The sequence below is a fragment of the Trachypithecus francoisi genome, unplaced genomic scaffold (assembly GCF_009764315.1).
Source record: "Trachypithecus francoisi isolate TF-2019V2 unplaced genomic scaffold, Tfra_2.0 Lachesis_group10, whole genome shotgun sequence".
Lineage (NCBI taxonomy): Eukaryota > Metazoa > Chordata > Mammalia > Primates > Cercopithecidae > Trachypithecus > Trachypithecus francoisi.
The window spans coordinates 17,763,618-17,783,596 of NW_022681455.1; the positions used below are offsets into that span (position 1 = coordinate 17,763,618).

Here is a 19,979-nt window from a genome sequence, read left to right on the forward strand (position 1 = left end):
TTATTACAAGTTTTGCTAGAACGTTTTTCAAGTCAAAATAATACTGCATTGGTTAAAAAAAAAAACTTGCCCATATAGACTTGGATTTCATCCATTGTTAAATTTTTTAATAGAAAATAACTGAATCAGACGTGGTGGCTCATGCCTGTGATCCCAGCTCTTTGGGAGGCTGAGGAGGGAGGATAGCTTGAGTCCAGGAGTTCAAGATGAGCCTGGGCAACATAGTGAGACCCCCATCTCTACCATAAAAAATTAAAAATTAGCTGGGCATGGTGGTGCACACCTGTATTCCCAGCTACTTGGGAGGCTGAGGTGGGAGGATCACTTGAGCCCAGGAGGTTGAGGCTATAGCAAGCTATGATCTCACCTTTGCACTCCAGCCTGGGCAACAGAGCAAGATGCTGTCTCTAAAAAAAAAAGAAAAGAAAGTATACTGAATGTCAACATGCTGTTTCTATAATGTCTACAAACATACGTGTGTGTTATATGTACATACACATATAAACATAGACATATGTGTGTACATTTATATTGAAGTAATGTTCATGCTCTAATAATAGCTATGTGTATACTGCTTCCTATGCACAAGGCACTGTACTAAGACCCTTACAAGACCCTACAGACTTAGGAAACTAACGAGAGAGACCATTGGAGCTGAACTTAGTTTTTGAGTTTTGACTGTGAAGGTGAGATAAAGCGACAGTGAGATTTTTCATACATTTGATGAATATAATCAGTACATCTAAAAATGTAGAACAAAACCACACTCACATTTTTTCTATTTGTAGAGTGAGTAATTATGACTTCGGTTCCCAATTTCACTCTTTCTAAATGGCATGCCTTAATACAATAGGATTCTAAACATGCTGGTGGTACTTTAGGGCTTTTCAAGGAAAACAAAATATGTCTAGAGACAAGTCATTATCATAAGAGCTTTACTAATAGAGATTTCCATTTGTGATTATCTTCAGATTAATGGCCCAGGAACATAATTAAATTTTTCTTAACTCAAATGTCATCATTTTTGCATTTACCTTGACTTCTATAAGTGAGAAAATATTATGGGTAAAAATTGCCAGAAGGAAATGCAACTATTTTTACCTATCTATAAGTTTAATATTTCTAACAATTCTTTCAGTCTTTTATGTTAATCCTATTATAAAAGGTAAGCATTTTACTAGCCCTTGGTTCAGTAAAATAGACATAAAAATACTGGTGATGCCCTGCCTGGTTTGTATTGTCATTCAAAATATTAAATTAAGGGAATTTCAGTAAATGTCCCTTTAGAAGTAAGGGGTGTACCTGTTTGTAAGAGATCAGTTTTCTTACTATACCAAAGTCTTTGTCAGTCATAATGACTAAAATTCTCCAATTTGATTACAGTTTTTGTTTTGGTTTTTTTTTTGAGACTGAGTCTAGCTCTTGTCCCCCAGGCTGGAGTTCAATGGCGCGATATCCTCTCACTGCAACCTCCATCTACTGGGTTCAAGTGATTCTCCTGCCTCAGCATCCCAAGTAGCTGGGGGATTACAGGCACATGCCACCAGGCCCAGCTAATTTTTGTATTTGTAGTAGAGACAGGGTTTCACCATGTTGGCCACGCTAGTCTTGAACTCCTGACCTCGTGATCCAGCTGCCTCAGCCTCCCAAACTGCTGGGATTACAGGCGTGAGCCACTGCGCCCGGCCTGATTACACTTTTAACCAAATAATTCAACAGAATTATGAGAAAATGAACCCAATGCTTTTTTTCTTTTTTTTCTTTTTAATACCATTCTCATTCCTGGGAGCGTATTGTCTCTCATTTTGCATCAGAAGCAGCGCAGAAAGAAACAGCCTCCGCTCTACGCCCCCTTCACATGAGTGCCGACAGGGACAGTGTGAGGACACCCTACTGAAGTCAGCTTAGCTCTGGCGGGTCCCCTCTCTGTGGTCCCTCTGCTCCATACCCGGAGCTCAGGGCATCCGGCCACCTGCCGCCTCCCCTCAGGAGAGTGCTGGGCCAGCTTCCTCCCAGGGTTCCCTTCTGAAGCGCTTCATGGTGACCGGGCTGCAAGGACAATTGCTCAAGGCTCCAGGGGCCCTAGTCACCAGATAACCATGTGCCCCGCAATCTTTTTAAAATTTCTTTTAGATCCTAACTCCGCTTTCTTCCCCTCTCTTTCACAACAAAGCGATTTGCGTCATGTGGACTGGGTGAAGTCATATTTGAACATTTGGAGTGAGCTTCAAGCATATATCAAGGAACACCACACCACGGGCCTCACATGGAGCAAAACAGTGAGTACCTGGCCCTCCTCCACCTGTGTAAAAACAGTCCATAAATATGTATACACCCTGTGGCCCAGTAATCTCACACCTTAAAACTTACCTCAAGGAAAACATAAGATTAAATGTCCATGCAGAGGGCCAGGCGCGGTGGCTCACGCCTGTAATCCTAGCACTTTGGGAGGCTGAGCTGGGCAGATCATTGAGGTCAGGAGTTCAAGACCAGCCTGGCAAACATGGCAAAACGCTGTCTCTACTAAAAATGTAAAAATTAGCCAGGCATGGTAATGCAAGTCTATAATTCCAGTTACTCAGGAGGCTGAGACATGAGAATTGCTTGAACCTAGGAGGCAGAGGCTGCAGTAAGCCGAGATTGCACCACTGCACTCCAGCCTAGGCGACAGAGCAAAACTCCATCAAAAAAAAATGCCCATATAGAAACTGTTTATGGAAATGTCATTTGTTGTAGGAGAAATTTCGGAACTACCTACATAACATAGAAAAGAAAATGGCTAGCCAGGCACGGTGGGTCACGCCTGTAATTCTAGCACTTTAGGAGGCCAAGGTGGGTGGATCACCAGAGGTCAGGAGTTGAAGACCAGCCTGGTCAACATGGTGAAACCCCATCTCTACTAAAAATACAAAAATTAGCTGGGTGTGATGGCGCATGCCTGTAATCCCAGCTACTTGGGAGGCTGAGGCAGGAGAATCACTTGAACCCAGGAGGCAGAGGTTGCAGTGCGCCAAGATTGTGCCACTGCACTCCAGCCTGGGCAACAGAGCAAGACTCTGTCTCAAAAATAATAATAATAATAATGTGTGATAGAAGTTGAAGGGAACAAGAAGGTTTGAAGACAGGTGTACATGGAAAGCTATGCAGCCATAAAACAGAACAAAAATCATGTCCTTTGCAGCAACGTGGAAGCCGCTAGAGACCATTCTCCTTTCCATTAGAAATTAATGTTACAGTGGACTTAGGGGACTTGAGGGAAAAGGTGGGAGGGGGCTGAGGGATAAAAGACTACAAATTGGGTACAGTGTACGCTGCTCGGTGATGGGTGCACCAAAGTCTCACAAATTACCACTAAAGAACTTACTCATGTAACCAGGAATTAACTCAGGAACAGAAAGCCAAATACCACGTGTTACCACTTACAAGTGGAAGCTAATTAATGGGTACACGTGGACATAAAGATGGGAACAACAGACAATGGGGACTACTAGAGATAGGATGGAGGGAGGAGTCCAAGGACTGAAAACTTACTTACTGTGTACCGTGCCCACTACCTGGGTGACGGGATCATTCACACCCCCAAACCTCAGCATCACACAACATACCCACGTAACAAACCTGCACATGTATCCCCTGAACCTAAAGCAAAGGTTGAAATTACTCAAAAAAAAAAAAAAAAAAAAAGGAAGACAGATGTAATTTTAATGAGGAGGAATTATGATTAAAATGTCCTTTAAATGTTCTTAACTTCTCTTTTAGTGTTCTAAAGTGTATTGAATAGTATTTTTGAATACCTAGGTGATCCTAGGACTTTGGTATCTTAGCAGCAGCATAAGATCCCGGCCTGTGTCTGTTCCCACTTTAATTCCTATGTGAGATGTTGCACTGACCTTTGCCCCTTTCGACTTTATCTCTTACATCCTCTCCCATGTTTCACCGTGTGTTCCAGCAACCCCTCACTCCTTGCGGTATCCTGAACAAAGTCAGTGCTTGGATTGCACCCAATGAAACTGATGTTGTTTCAAAATGTACGAGACTCATATTGTGTAACCTTTATTGCAATGTCCTGAACCTATATCCTGCTGTATAACCTAACTTCCCCCGGGGAAGAGCCCCTACCTTCTGTGCAAGGCTCACCTCACACATGACCTCTTTAAGAAACTTCCATTGATCTCCATCAGCTCCCCATCTGGGTTGGGTGGCTCTGCTCTCTGTCTGCCTCCTTTGTATCTTGAGCATACCTCAGTCATATCCTTGGCATATGGAATGGTGCTTTACTGTGTGCTTTGGGGACTCTCCCACTAGATTGGAAACTCACCTCTGTCTCCAGCCCCAGGATAGTGCCTGGCACAGAGTCAAGTTTACAGTCAATGGTTTGAACTAAACGATCAGGGAGGGGACTCTTAGAGTGTTTCTGCTCTTTTGAGTCTCTGCATTTGCTTCTCATGGAAACTCCTTTCCATTAGAAATCAATGTTACAGTGGACTTAGGGGACTTGAGGGAAAGGATGGGAGGGGGCTGAGGGATAAAAGACTACAAATTGGGTACGGTGTACACTGCTCGGGTGATGGGTGCACCAAAGTCTCACAAATTATCACTAAAGAACTTACGCATGGGCCGGGCGCGGTGGCTCAAGCCTGTAATCCCAGCACTTTGGGAGGCCGAGACGGGCGGATCATGAGGTCAGGAGATCGAGACCCTCCTGGCTAACACGGTGAAACCCCGTCTCTACTAAAAATACAAAAACTAGCCGGGTGAGGTGGCGGGCGCCTGTAGTCCCAGCTACTCGGGAGGCTGAGGCAGGAGAATGGCGTAAACCCGGGAGGCGGAGCTTGCAGTGAGCTGAGATCCGGCCACTGCACTCCAGCCTGGGCGACAGAGCGAGACTCCGCCTCAAAAAAAAAAAAAAAAAAAAAAGAACTTACGCATGTAACCAGACACCATCTCTTCCCCAAAAACTTATGGAAATCACAATAAAATAAAGAAATTAATGTTAACTTGAATGAAACAGCTTCTTTGTGAATTCCATTCAGAGGTAAAACTCTCACTGTCCTGAAAGCAGTACCCCAGCACCTAACCCCCGCACCTAACCCTCAGTGCTGGATGTCCCTGTCAGTATAGTAAGCAGGCTTCATGCCAAAGCTGAGTTTGTGGTTTTTCAAGAGAGTGTGGGGGCTTCTACATTTGTTTTCCAACACTTATACAAATGTTAACATTGACCCTTCAAGATCGATATTTCTTTTTATATTCTACTTTGCCTGTTTTCTCCATAGCACTGAAATGCACAGTGCAAGATACAACTAAGTGGGTTAATTTTTTTTCTGCCCACAACATTGTGACTTTTGAGAAGAGAGTTCAAAAGCATGTGAAGGGTTTTAATAAGTAAGGGTACGTGTGGATATGGATGGGTGTTTATGTAGACACACTGGAATTAAAAAATAATAGTGTTTTGTTGTAGAGCCGTGTATCGTAAAGAGAAAGTGTCACATCTTTGCCATGGAGATAGATCATTATTAGAGAATAGTAAAATGAAAATCTGGAGCCCTTGACTCTATTATTATTTCATGGTAGATAAATGCCAGAGGAATGAGAATCCATTTATGGAAAATAGTGTCAACAAATGCTAGCCTGTTAATTCTCTGATGGTGCCCATGGAAAATGAATAGAAAATTACTTTTAAATGGTTTGAATACCTTTAATGCAATGTACTAAGCTGAGTAATTGTGTTTATGAATATAAAAGAGTTGATTATTAATTACAGAAAAACATGAATGTAGTTGTTTTCCTTTGTTCTAAAGTGAATACTTATTTCATTATGTTCAAGCCTCATAAAACAATACTTTCTCTTATCATGTACAACACATTTGGATATTTTATTTTTTATTTCATTTTTTATAAAATTCTGGCTGGGACCCAATAAATTGATTTCATGACCCCACTAGTGAGTCACATTTCACATTTTAAAAAATGTGTTATAAGCTGGGTGTGGTGGCTCACGCCTGTAATCCCAGCACTTTGGAAGGCTGAGGCGGGTGGATCACCTGAGGTCAGGAGTTTGAGACCAGCCTGGCCAACGTAGCAAAACACTGTCTCTACTAAAAATACAAAAATTAGTCAGGCATGGTGGCGGGCACCTGTAATCCCAGTTACTTGGGAGGCTGAGGCAGGAGAATTGCTTGAACCCGGGAGGCAGTGGTTGTAGCAAGCTGAGATCGTGCCACTGCACTTCAGCCTGGGCAGCAGAGCGAGACTTAGTCTCAAAATAAATAAATAAATAGTTATAAAACATAAGTGTTACATTTATACAAAATAAATGTGATCCATAGAGCACATCAGGCATCATGGATTGCCATGACAGCTGTTATTTATGTTATAGATATTACGTGCTCGCATAATATGCCAGGGGAAAATTCTATTCAAAATGGTAAAAGCAAAGCATCTGCTTCACTTCTTTAATGGGAGAGCAAAGTGATAAAGTTTTGGTCAGATATTAAAATGACTAAAAATATTGTGTCAAGCCTTAAAACATATGCCTAGAAATATATTTCCTGATTTTTTGTCTTATTCTTCCAAGTTTTGGGCAGCTATTAAAAAATATAACAATTTGTATTTTTGAATTTTAAAATTAAATTTCTTTTAAATTATTAAAAACTACTTAAAGATTCCAAAGCATAGTCCATAGCATAAATTAAACTAATTTCTCTTCTCTTACTATGGCCTCTCAACATTCCAGCAAAATGAAGAATAAACAGTTATAGCCAGAGTTGCAGCATTCTTGCAGAGAAGAGAAAGGACTACTAGAATCGTCTGATTGAATGGTCTTTGGGAGGGAAAAATAAAACAAGATCATTTCATTTGTTTGCCCACTGATCACAACTCTGTAAAAACTACATATTTATAAAATGATAAATATCATGAAAGAACATAGAAAGATGTGGTGTTGATGTTCATGGACACCACAATATTCAGATTTTTTTTTAATTTAATTTAATTTTTTTTTTTTTTTTTTTGAGGCAAGGTGTCACTGTGTCACCCAGGCTGGAATGCAGTGGCATGATCATGGCTCACTGCGACCTTGACCTCTTGAACTCTAACGATCCTCCTGCCTCAGCCTCCTGAGCAGCTGGGACTACAGGCCTGCACCACCACCCCTGGCTAATCTTTTTATTTTTTTGTAGAGACAGAGTTTTGCCATGTTGCCCAAGCTGGTCTCGAACTCCTCAGCTCAAGGAATTTGCTCGCCTTGGCCTCACAAAGTGCTGGGATTACAGGCATGAGCCACCACATCTGGCCCAGAGGTTTTTAAAAAAAAACAAAACCGATTCCATCTTAACAGACACAGTCCATTGCACAAAACTACTTGCACCATGAAAAGTTTATGATGACTTAACATCTCAAGTACTTTCAGTAATTGTTGTTTTTTCCTATTTTCAAATCGGATTTTGAGATTTGCACTCTATGGGGTTTTTAGTAACTGACAGCATGCTGTTGGAGACCTGGCCTGTCCAAGGGCACGTGGCTCTACGAAATCATCCTTCCCTGAGTTAACAGTTGGAGCTGAAAGTCCCTGATCCCACCTCCTAACCTCTGCCTCCAGACCGCAGCTGTGTCGGGCAACTGCTGCCCTGTTCAGTTGTCAGGGTGAAATGCCAAACTTTGAGGCCAGTGGTCGGAAGAGGGTCTATGTGTGTGTGCGAGTGTGCCGGGGTGGGGTGGGGGTGCGTTGGGTGGGAGGAAGCAGCTGTGGAGTAATCTGTCTGGAATGTCTTCTTACATGTACCGTAATAAATGGAACGTTGTCATTTCTATGAGCTTTTTTCCAACATGAAGGCAGCTGTCAACTAGAGAGACCCCACACCAGAAGCTACTTGCCGTTTTCAGTTAGTTTCATCCTTGCAACCGGACCCCTTTTTCTTATGAGTTTGTGTCATGTCCTCAGTGCTAAGTTTCAAATGCACTTTGTTGAATAAATTGATCTTTTGGCACAAACCCAATAGCAACACTGTTACTTAGGATCCCTCGCAGTTGGCCAGATCTGTAATATTCCTTGGCAGTTCCTTCAAATCAGATAACTAAAGCCGAAAGACTAAGGCCTAGTCTTTACACTTATAATTACTGAAATAATTGATTTTTTTCCTACAAAACTGTTCATTTCTGTGAATCTATAATTGCAGACAATTATTCTGTTCTAAAAAAGTTTTGTTCAGAAAATTTGCTCAGAAAAAGGTCATGTAAAGAATTCTATGAGTAGAATAAATATGATTATTTTATTAACTTTCGGATGTTAAACTTGTTGACATATTTCTGTCCTTTCCTGTATTTTTTAATTACTTGAGCTTTGGGAACAAATAGAATATAATTATTTGTAGAGTAGAATAAAGCCGCACATGGATAAATGCATGTACAGTGTTAGGTAATAGTGATGTAGTTCTATTTTTTTTGTTGTTGTTACTGCTTTTTGTTTTGTTTTGTTTTGTTTTGATACAGGGTTTCCCTCTGATGCCCAGGCTGGAGTACAGTGGCACGATTGCAGCTCACTGCAGCCTTGACCTCCTGGACTCAAGAGATCCTCCTGCCTCAGCCTCCTAAGTAGCTGAGACCACAGGCGTGCACCAACATGCCCGGCTAATTTTTTTTTTTTTTTTTTTTTTGTAGAGACGTGATTTCACCATGTTGCCCAGGCTCATCTCAAACTCCTGGGCTCAAGTGATCCACCTGTCTTGGTCTCCGTAAGACGTGCTAGGATGATAAGCATGAGCCACTGCACCCAGCCAATGTAATTCTTAATAATACAGGTTTTTAAAATCCATCCTATACACTATCATCCATCCTAGCCTCTCCTGAACCTCCAGGAAAATGCAAGTAGTTGGGGGCGGTTACAATTATAGACAAGGTGGTGTTTCATTTTTCCCAAAGCAAAACACTTTAGGATCACTTGTTTTCCTCTAGGTAGGTGTTTCTTTTCTTTCTGTTTCTTGGTGTAAAGGCCAAATGGTCTGTTAATAAAGCAAAAGTTTAATAGCTTACTTTTGATCAAATTAAAACTCAGCCAGAGGGTATCCTGACTTATTATAAATAATGTAGACTCTGTGGCATGTCATTTAATATGAATATGTATGCTGTGTATGTTTTCAAGTCTTCAGGCCTCTCTGCGTTCCTCTTGCTATTTACTAGAGAAAACTGTTCTTAAGCTTTTATATCCAAGTTTTCATTTAGAACTTGTACCAAACCCACACCTTAGGGCTATGAATCAAAGTGAATGGGCAGAGTCTCAGATGATGTGTTGGTTGTCCGATGACAAAGCTCACTGTTCTCCTCTATGGCTCTTTCCCCGGAGTGACTCTGGCCAGTGTACCTGACCACAGCTGCTTCGTTCTAAACTTAGTTAAGTTTGGGCTTCTAGGTCCTTTTTGGGGCTCTGGGTGGCCAGTTACTTTCATTCTCCTATGGAAGGGTTCCACATTGCTCAGCAGGGGTTCGAATGTCATCAACTAACAAAGGAGCCTCAAATGCACAAATAGATAATAAAGTTAGGTTGGAAGTGGCTGTTGAGTTCAGCCTGACAGAGACCACCTAATTAAACCAATATGGCTTAAGCATCTACTATGAACCGAGTTCTGGGCAAGGGGCTAAGAATACAAAGATGGATAGATGGCATTGTGGACACAATTCCTGTCCATGGAAATGCATGTTCTAGCTGAAGAAGATAAGCAATGCACCACAATAGAATAGGAGGAGCAGCGTGCTAGGGAAACACACAAGGCATGACGCTTGCATAGACCAGGACAACGTGGAAGGCATGGCCCATCCTGTAGTGCAGTGTGGTTCTGGGGCCAACAGCAACCTGGGCACTTGTTAGAAAGCTCAAGCCCCTTGACCAGGCACGGTAGCTCACTCCTGTAATCCCAGCACTTCGGGAGGCTGAGGCGGGTGGATCACCTATGGTTGGGAGTTTGAGACCAGTGTGGCCAACATGGTGAAAACCTGTCTCTACTAAAAATACAAAAATTAGCTGGGCATGGTGGTGCAGACCTGTAATCCCAGCTACTCAGGAGGCTGAGGCAGGAGAATCGCTTGAACCTGGGAGGCAGAGGTTGCAGTGAGCCGGGATCACACCACTGCACTCTAGCCTGGGTGACAGAGCAAGGCTCTGTCTCAAAAAAAAAAAACATAGAAATCTCAGGCTCTCGGGCCCCACCTCAGCCCTCCCGAATCACAACCTACTTTTCAACAGGATTCCTAGGTAATTTCTATGCATAGTGAAGTTTGGAAAGCACTGCTCTACTGTATTTAAGTTGGGCCAAAGGAGTTGTCATAGGGAAATCATTCACTTTTATGCATTCATTTATTTAGTAATTCACTTCCTTGGTAACTATTTATTGGCTACTTACCGTGTGCCAAGCACACACCAGGCATTAGATGTATACTACAGTTCTTCCGTAAAGCAGCAGGGATTTTATGATGATGCGTAAATAAATAACAACAATACAAAGCTAGGTTGGAAAATAAGTCTTGTGAATAAGACTCCTTCCCGGGTGGGCGGGAAGAGCCACAAAAGAGCTGACACTTGATTTGGATCTTGCGGGTGAGCAGGAGTTCCCTAGGCAAACAGTAAAGGGAAGGGCAGTTTTGGGGCAGAGAATTCAGCATGTGTACGTAAGACACGAACAGTGTACGTTGAGAGAAAGGCTGGTGGTTTCGCAGAGCTGAATGTGGCAAAAGGTGAGCCCAGAAAGGCAGGTTGGGGCCAGATGGTGAAATCCTTATGCATCATGCTGAGAAGGTGGGGCCCTGTGGTGTTTGAGGTTGTTCCCTTTGCCATAGGTTTTGTTGTTTGGTTTTTGGTCCGCCCCCACTTCCCGAGATGGAGCCTCCCAGCAATCACTGCCACAGCTGAGTGATTTGCTCCATCTCGGTGTCCCTCCCAAGCCTGGAGTAAGAAAGGGCAACAGCAGATGAAGCCCTTGGCCCATCTCTTTGGGGTCATTCGGGAGTGGCAAATAATCTTTCTTTAACAATGAATTTTATCTTGTCACATGGCCAAACTCCATTGAGACCCTCTTCCGAGAGGGATCAATTCGAGTAATACTCTTTTCAGTTCAAAGGAGCAGAGTATAAAGGCATAAGTGAGTATTTGGTGCACATGTGTTCGTAAACAGGTCTGAAGGTAACCAAAAAGACATTTTTCTGAGTAGCAGTTGTTTCATGAAAGAAGTCTGTGGCATCCAAAGATCATGTTTTGAAAGACGACGCTGATGTGGATCTGTAAGTTCTTATGTGATTGTTAACAATTCCATTTCATTTATCATAATGACAGTGTTCATGTGCCCAGCTCCTAGAATCCCCTTCCTCTTTCTTCCTTACATCAAATCCTGTCCATCCTTCAAGGTCTACTGAAACAGTCCTCACTCAAGAAGCTTCTCTGGGCTGGGCGCGGTGGCTCATGCCTGTAATCCCAGCACCTTTGGGAGGCCGAGTCAGGTGGATCACTTGAGGCCAGGAGTTTCAGACCAGCTTGGCCAACATGACGAAACCCCGTCTCTACTAAAAATAGGAAAATTAGGCAGGCGCCGTGGCACGTGCCTGTAATCCCAGTTACTCGGGAGGCTGAGGCAGAGAATCACTTGAACCTGGGAGACGGAGGCTGCAGTGAGCGTAGATCACACACTGCACTCCTGTACTCCAGCCTGGGTGACAGAGCGAGACTCCATCTCAAAAAAATAAAAATAAAAAATAAAAATAATAAAGCAACAGCAGCTTCTCCAACCTCTGCTTATCACCATGTCCGCCACAAGCTGGAAGTTATCCTTCCGTCCTCAACAGCTGCATAGCACTTCTTATACTCTCCATTTCTTTTGTGATGCTTAGCATTTCCTACCTTATACAGCAGTTATTTTCTCATTCAGTAACATGTTTATGAAGCACTTACCATGTTTCAGGCACTGTGCCACAGTGGAATTCCCTCTGTGGAATTCCCTCCTAAGAGAGTTCTTAAAACCCTGTAAAAGGAGGAAAGACACATTTTGGTTGAGGCTTGAAGGCTGTGTTTTCCAGATAGTCAATTGGGCAAGAGCCTTCCAAACTAAGCACATCCTGAGCAAAGACTCACAGACTGGGAGCCAAGTAAGTGCCTGCCACGTCTGGGACCACAGAAATGTCCTCTCTTCCTAAGCTATCAGCTCACTGAATGCAGGCTCCATTTCCAATTCAGCCTGGGATCAGTAGCAGTGACTGGTACCCTGGTACTGGGACAGCAGTGACTTGAAAACAGATAGGATTCAAACACATTTGCTAAATCCACTGTATTCATTTGTCATCACAATGAAATTTCCAAAGCGTTAGTCCATTAACTATAGATGGTGTCTGTTTTTCAAAAGCTGCATAAAAATGTGTCTTTATTTTTATTTTTATTTTTTTTGACGGAGCCTTGCTGTGTCGCCCAGCCTGGAGCGCAGTGGTGTGATCTCAGCTCACTGCAACCTCCACCTTTCGGGTTCAAGCTATTCTCCTGCCTCAGCCTCAAGAGCAGCTGGGATTACAGGCATGCGCCACCACACCCAGCTAATTTTTATATTTTTAGTAGAGACAGGGTTTCACTATGTTAGCCAGGCTGGTCTCAAACTCCTGACCTCAGGTGATCCAACCTTCTCTATCTCCCAAAGTGCTGGGATTACAGGCGTGAGCCACCGCATCCAGCCAAAATGTGTCTTTTCTTTTGTCCAGTGATAGGAATGGAATGGACAATGCATTTTATTACAAGAACACCCATTGGCTGCCCACACCTCCTCTGCTCCTGTTCCTTGTCACTCACTGCCTTTCATTCTCAGTTGGTATAAACTCAGGAAACACAAGGTGATATTAACTTCAGCAAAAGCTATTTTCTTAAAAAGGGAAATGGGGGAAGGTGCAGATTATATTCTAAAGGTAAAACAAACCCTTCATAAAATAGAACACAGAGGCTGGGCACAGTGGCTCACGGCTGTAATTCCAACACTTTGGGAGGCTGAGGTGGGCAGATCCCCTGAGGTCAGGAGTTCAAGGCCAACCTGGCCAACATGGTGAAACTCTGTCTCTACTAAAAATACAAAATTAGCCGGGCATAGCGGCACATGCCTGTAGTCCCAGCTACCTGGGAGACGGAGGCAGGAGAATGGCTGGAACCCAGGAGGCGGAGATTGCAGTGAGCCGAGATCACACCACTGCACTCCAGCCTAGGTGACAGAGCAAGACTCTGTCTCAAAAAAAAAAAAAAAAAGTAGAACACACAAGCAAGCCCTGGCCACGGTTTATTGGACCAATCTGCACCCTTGATGCAAAGTGAGCATCCCTAAATAAACAAAATGCATATATAATATGGAGCCAAAGGTAAATGATCCTTCTAACAGCTATTATTTTGCCTTAACCCTCACCTCTACTATCTACTAAGTATGGATAATTGGAGAAAGTACGGTCGTTTCTGTATTCCCCTGAAATCTGAAAGAAGAAAAACCTGAATTTAGTGATAGTTCAGACTTAGGCCCTTCTGGCCAAATGGAGTAGCTGTCCAGCTAATTCAGGCCACATATCCCTCTTGGTCTTTATATAACTGCTGGCCCCTCTAGAGTTTCTTTCTTTGATGAGTATACTTTGCTATCTTTAACCCTGGAAAGTTTTCCCATGGAAAATTTAATTTTATCTTTCCTTTTTTATGAGAAATTGTATTCTCAAGCTGGCAGACAAGAAGGAAAGACAATCTGGAAATTCCAATTTGATCTAAATATCAGCAAAGCCAAACTAATAATTATGGCCACATATCAAGGCAATTTATGTGGAATATCTGGATCACTTGAGCATATTAGATTGTGTTCATTATTTTCTTTTTCTTTTTCTTTTTTTTTTTTTTTTTTTTTGAGACAAAGTCTTGCTCTGTCGCCCAGGCTGGAGTACAGTGGCACGATCTCTGCTCATTGCAATCTCACCTCCCAGGATCAAGCAATTCTTGTGCCTCGGCTTTCTGAGTAGCTGGGATTACAGGTTTGTGCCACCATGCCCGGCTAATTTTTACGTGTTTTGTAGAGACGGGGTTTCATCATGTTGGCGTGTTGGCCAGACTGGTCTCAAACTCCTGACCTCAAGCAAGCCACCTGCCTGGGCCTCCCAAAGTGCTAGGATTACAGGCGTGAGCCACCCTGCCTGGCCTTGTGTTCATTATATTCTTCTGGACTCTGAGGGCTTGGTCTGCTTTTATCAAAAATTTTTACTTTGGGCGTGTTAGAACAGAAATCACTACCTACGTTTTTTGAAGGGCCACGTCTGGGTATACAGGTAGCGGTTTGACTGCCCATACAGGCATTCTGTTTTTGACGTCACTACCGTATTTAATAAATTACCTGAGATATTCAACACTTTATTGTAAAACAGTCTTGGTGTTAGATGGTTTTGCCCAACCGTGGACTAATGTAAGTGTTGTGAGCACTTTTACGTTAGGCTCGGCTAAGCTATGAGGTTCAATAGATTAGGTGTATTAAATGCATGTTTGACTCTTACAATATTTTCAATTTATAATAGGTTTATGGGATGAAACCCCATTAGTATAAGTCAAGGAACATCTGCATAAATTAAGAGAAAAGCAAACATAAAAACACTGTCACTGGTTTACAGGTACTAATATAGACAGCACATGTTTTTCCCAGGCTGTTTTCTGATTTTAAGCTGTTGTTACTTCTCCAAAGCAACTTTGCTTTCTGTTCTGTCTTTTTTTTCATCTACTGCCAAAGCTCAGACCTTTCCAGGTCATCAGAGGAATGACATACAGGGAGCACAGGAGGGTGGGAGGAGTGGAGAATCATGAAACCATCGACGAAACCATGAGATCTGAGTTTTATGACCTTTCCCCTGGTTTTGTGTCTTGGGATAAGGGTGTTTGGAGCTTTGCCTCTGAAGAAAACGGATCCAAATGGGCCCCACAATTCCTTCATATTTGTGGGACTGTCTTTTTATTTCGACTGTATTTAAGCACCGTTAGTACTTTCATGGAAAGCTGAAATTCCAGTGTGTTCTGTTTTCCCCAAATTGACTTTTTAAAAATGATTAATAAACATACATTTAAAATACTATACAGCACTTCACTGTGATATTATTAACAATTCTGTGTTCTTGGAAAGGCCCCTTCTAGAAACTTTGTTTTTATTGACAGAAGTCTCAAAATTCTAAGAAGTGGAGCCAGGTGCAGTGGCTCACGCCGGTAATCCCAGCACTTTGGGAGGCCAAGTCAGGAGGATCACTTGAGCCCAGGAGTTTGTAACCAGCCTGGGCAATGTGGTGAGACTCCATCTCTCAAAAAAAGAAGTTTTAATTCCAATAAGTGATAAAAATAAGAGAATGGAAACAAAAATCATAAATTCAATTCAGTTACATTCACATTATACAGGATGATCATCTTTTAGTTTATGTGCAGCCTTTTTACTTGACTATAGTTGTCTTCTAATAAAAGTGTGCTATAAATATGAATGTAAAATTTGCAAGTTATTATGGAAATTAACAAATTTGGAAAGGTATCAGTTTCACTAAGTTACTGATTAGTGTACATCTTGCATAAAATAGAAAGAAATTAGTTTTGACATTGAAAATATAAACACACCCTGACTGGGCACGGTGGCTCACACCTGTAATCCTGCACTTTGGGAGGCCAAAGCGGGCAGATCACGAGGTCAGGATATCGAGACCATTCTGGCTAACACGGTAAAACCCCATCTCTACTAAAAATACAAAAAATTAGCCAGGCGTGGTGGTGGGTGCCTGTAGTCCCAGCTACTCAGGAGGCTGAGGCAGGAGAATGGCGTGAACCTGGGAGGCGGAGCTTGTAGTGAGCCGAGATCGCACCACTGCACTCCAGCCTGGGCGACAGAGCGAGAATCCGTCTCAAAAAAAAAAAAAAAAAAAAATATATATATATATATACACACACACATACACACACACATATGTATATATATATATATATAAACAAACCCTACAATATGAATTTGCAAAGGAAGACCATCTGATTTATGTGTATAAAACATTAGGCCAGTTCTAAAACTGGTAGTTCTTTCTTTTAATCACTACCTCCTATTATGCTATATGAGAGGCTTATCATCCTCATATTTTATTTTCAATATTATACAAGGCCATTTGGGATTCTTTGTTTTTGGAAAAATTAATAAACAGTATTTTATTAAAATGTTCAGTTGTCACTTTAGGAGGCTGAGGTGGGAGGCCCTCTTGAGCCCAGGAGTTCGAGACCAGCTTGGGCAACATAGTGAGACAACAAAAAAAAGTTCAGTTGTAAAGCGTTGTTAGTCTCTATAGTTGTAGCATGAAGATGTAAGTGTACTTTTGATTGAAATGGCTTTGTGATTTTGAAACTGCTTTTAGTTTTTGAGACAGGGTCGCTGTCTCCCAGCTAGAGTGGGGTGGTGCCATCATAGCTCACTGTAGCTCAATCTTCCGGGCTCAAGCAATCCTCCCACCTCAGCCTGCAGCTCCCAGGTAGCTGAGACCACAGGCACGTAACCACCACACTCGGCTAATTTTTTGACTTTTAGTAGAGACAGGATCCCACTATGTTGCCTGTGCTGATCTCTTAACTCCTGAGCTCAAATGACCCTCCCACCTCAGCCTCCCAAAGTACTGGGATTACTTTTACTTTACTGGGATGAGCTACTGCACTGGGCCTAAACTGCTTTTAAAGTATATAATTGGACACCTGTAAGTTGTCACTGCTACCTAGAGATCATTAATGGTAAGCTGGGTGGTTAATGGGCCAGGATGGTTCAGAGATGGGCAGTTAAAGAGAATCTAACTGAGAAACAAAAGGGAATGTATGTTTGTGTCCATGAAGGAGACTTTGAGGAAGAGCTCATAATGGAAGGATGAGGGAGAGGAAACACCCATGAACAGTGCCACGGCATGTCAGCTGTTTCATTGTGTGGCTTTATGTACAGTCTCCACAAATATGTAAAGACAGGTGGCTCACAACAGTACTACCACTAAGCTAGCTTTATGGAAGAAACATCTTAACAAAAGTTGTGCTGCGAGCAACATAATCCACCTGTTCCAAGAGACTGTCAGGTGATATTTTGATTTTTTTTGGTCTCCGCTTTTCTTTTTTTTTTTTTTTTTCAATTTGAGAGCAGGTACTGTTTATTAACTGACCAGCTTAGAAAAATAATCGTGGTAGACACCTTTGTTCATTCTTCTAGTAAGCCTGTTGATCTGGTCCTCCCTGTTCCCAGCATCTCCACCTTCTACAAAATGGGTGGTCTTTTTCTTCATTCCTCCTCATGGAGAAGATCATTTGAAGGGCCACAAGAAGTTATTTGCTTCTTTGAAGCATTTTCCAACAGTATAGATCTCAGGACTCAGATCCTCCCTGCAGATGATGCCGTATTTACCGAGAGATCAAGCCATCAAAGCGTCGTCTGTCAAAGCAATTCACTTCTTACTGATTTTGCCATAACCACGCTTGTAGATTAGTTCATTTACTGACTTCAGACTTGGGTACTCCTATGCAATGTATGGTTCTACAATCCTCAGCATGTTAATTGAAGCCTTGTTGAGCTCCATAAAAGGTTCCATTGAAGATGTGACGAAGGGAAGAAGCTGCAACACCTTTCGGACCTTTGGGCTCGCACCATTGATACCTCTGATCCCGATGACAAACGCCAATTTGGGTTCTGCAGATACATAGAAGTTGCCAGCTTTTCTTGCCATCCTCACCATTCAAATTTCAGTTCTGTACATCTGCCTATATTCCTTGCAATAGTGCTTTGATTTTTCATAGATAAGCTTCCTCCTTGCCTTTCGAAGCATCTTTTCGGCAAACTTCTTTCTCAGGCGCTTGATCTTCAGCTCTGCAAAATTCCTTCACTTTTTCTTAAGGGTTTCTGGCACAGCAGGAACCTTCTTCTTCTCTTCTACACCGTCCATGGTTCCAGCCAGAAAAAGAGTGGTCTCCGCTTTTTAAAAATGGGTAAGAACACTAATAGGTTGTCTGACCTGTACTTAAAGTTGGAGATCAATATTGTCTATATACATTCCCCCCATGCTTAAAGCGCTTCGCCTCTCCTTTTAGGATAAAGATATCTGCAAATCACCCAGGCCATCCTGAGGAGAGCTGGTCGCTTCCACCTTTGCACCCCAGCATCCTTCATTCATGTGATGTGTGACTCATATCACACGGCATCTACACTTACTTCTTCGTGCCTTTGCCACCCCCACTAGAGTATGAGCTTCTGAAAAAGCAGAACATATGCTTGCTTCCTCATCGAGTACCCCATTCCCAGCAAGGTAGCCCTTGGTAAATGTTTGTTTAGTGGACTGACAAAGCAGCCTTAGTTATTTAATTCACTTTCAATCCAACTGTAAATAGTTAGATTCTACTCAAACCAAATTCTCTTCTACCCCTATTGTTGGGTTTGAAAATTTTGAGGCAGAGTCTTGCTCTCTCCCCCAGGCAGGAGTGAAGTGGCACGATCTGGGCTCACTGCAACCTCCACCTCCCGGGTTCAAGTGATTCTCCTGCCTCAGCCTCCTGAGTAGCTGGGATTACAGGTGTGCACCACCATGCCCGGCTAATTTTTGTATTTTTAGTAGAGACCGTTTCATCATGTTGGCCAGGCTGGTCTCGAACTCCTGACCTTGGGTGATCTGCCAGCCTCCACCTCCCAAAGTGTTGGCATTATAGGCGTGAGCCACCGTGCCCAGCTGGGTTTGAAAAATCTTAGAGTTTAGGTAGAGCGCAGTGGTTCACACCTGTAATCCCAGCACTTTGGGAGGCCGAGGCAGGTGAATCATTTGAGGCCAGGGGTTTGAGACCAGCCTGACCAACATGTTGAAACCCTTTCTCTACTAAAAATTTTTTAAAAATTAGCTGGGCGTGGTGGCGGGCACCTGTAATCCCAGCCTACTGGGAGACTGAGGCGGGCATAACACCTGAGGTTGGGAGTTCAAGACTAGCCTGACCAACATGGAGAAACCCCATCTCTACTAAAAATACAAAAAATTAGCCGGGTGTGGTGGCACATGCCTGTAATCCCAGCTACCCGGGAGGCTGAGGTTGCGGTGAGCCTAGATCATGCCATTGTACTCTAGCCTGGGCAACAAGAGCAAAACTCCATCTCAACCCCCACCCAAAAAAAAAAAAAAAAAAGAACTTGGAAGTGTTTTCCCTTTAAAAATAAAATCTAGGCCGGGCGCGGTGGCTCAAGCCTGTAATCCCAGCACTTTGGGAGGCCGAGACGGGCGGATCACGAGGTCAGGAGATCGAGACCATCCTGGCTAACACGGTGAAACCCCGTCTCTACTAAAAATACAAAAACTAGCCGGGCGAGGTGGCGGGCGCCTGTAGTCCCAGCTACTTGGGAGGCTGAGGCAGGAGAATGGCGTAAACCCGGGAGGCGGAGCTTGCAGTGAGCTGAGATCCGGCCACTGCACTCCAGTCCGGGGGACAGAGCGAGACTCCGCCTCAAAAAAAAAAAAAAAAAAAAAAAAAAAAAAATCTAAAGTAACAAAGCGATTAGTGTTTTAAGAAGTAACGTTTAATGAAAACAAATTTTGATGTACGTTAGTATACAACTATATTAAATAGAGTATACTTATATGTTATATATAGTATATGTATCCAAAAAAATCACAAACTTTCCACATGGTGCATATGAGTTTCATTATTTTATAGCTACAGTTCATATATTTAAAAATAGAGGAGGCAGCTGTTCCCAGGACAGCTGAAATTAACTTAGAGAAAGGGATTTGCAGTACAGTAGCTTTTTAAAAAGTCTTTGTGCCAAAAAAAAGTATATAATTGAATATCTGCTCACAAAATTAATCTTAATAGACCTTAAATACAGCATTTTTAGGTGTTGTGCTGTGTTCTTGCAACAGAAGTGAACTTTTGTACTCTGAATATGGGCATTTAAAATTATAGATGTGTAGCTTTTCTTTTTCTTTTCTTTTTTTTT

The 19,979-nt window shown here is 42.6% G+C and overlaps 1 protein-coding gene across 2 annotated transcripts in view; it reads left to right on the plus strand.

Moving 5' to 3' along the window:
* Positions 1-19,979, plus strand: part of CAP2 (cyclase associated actin cytoskeleton regulatory protein 2) — a 173,831-nt gene that overhangs the window by 131,209 nt on the left and 22,643 nt on the right. For both annotated transcript variants that reach the window (XM_033216315.1, XM_033216316.1), the window contains one exon: positions 2,174-2,279. In XM_033216315.1, the coding sequence (XP_033072206.1) occupies positions 2,174-2,279 (106 nt within the window). The remainder of the gene's footprint in view (positions 1-2,173; positions 2,280-19,979) is intronic.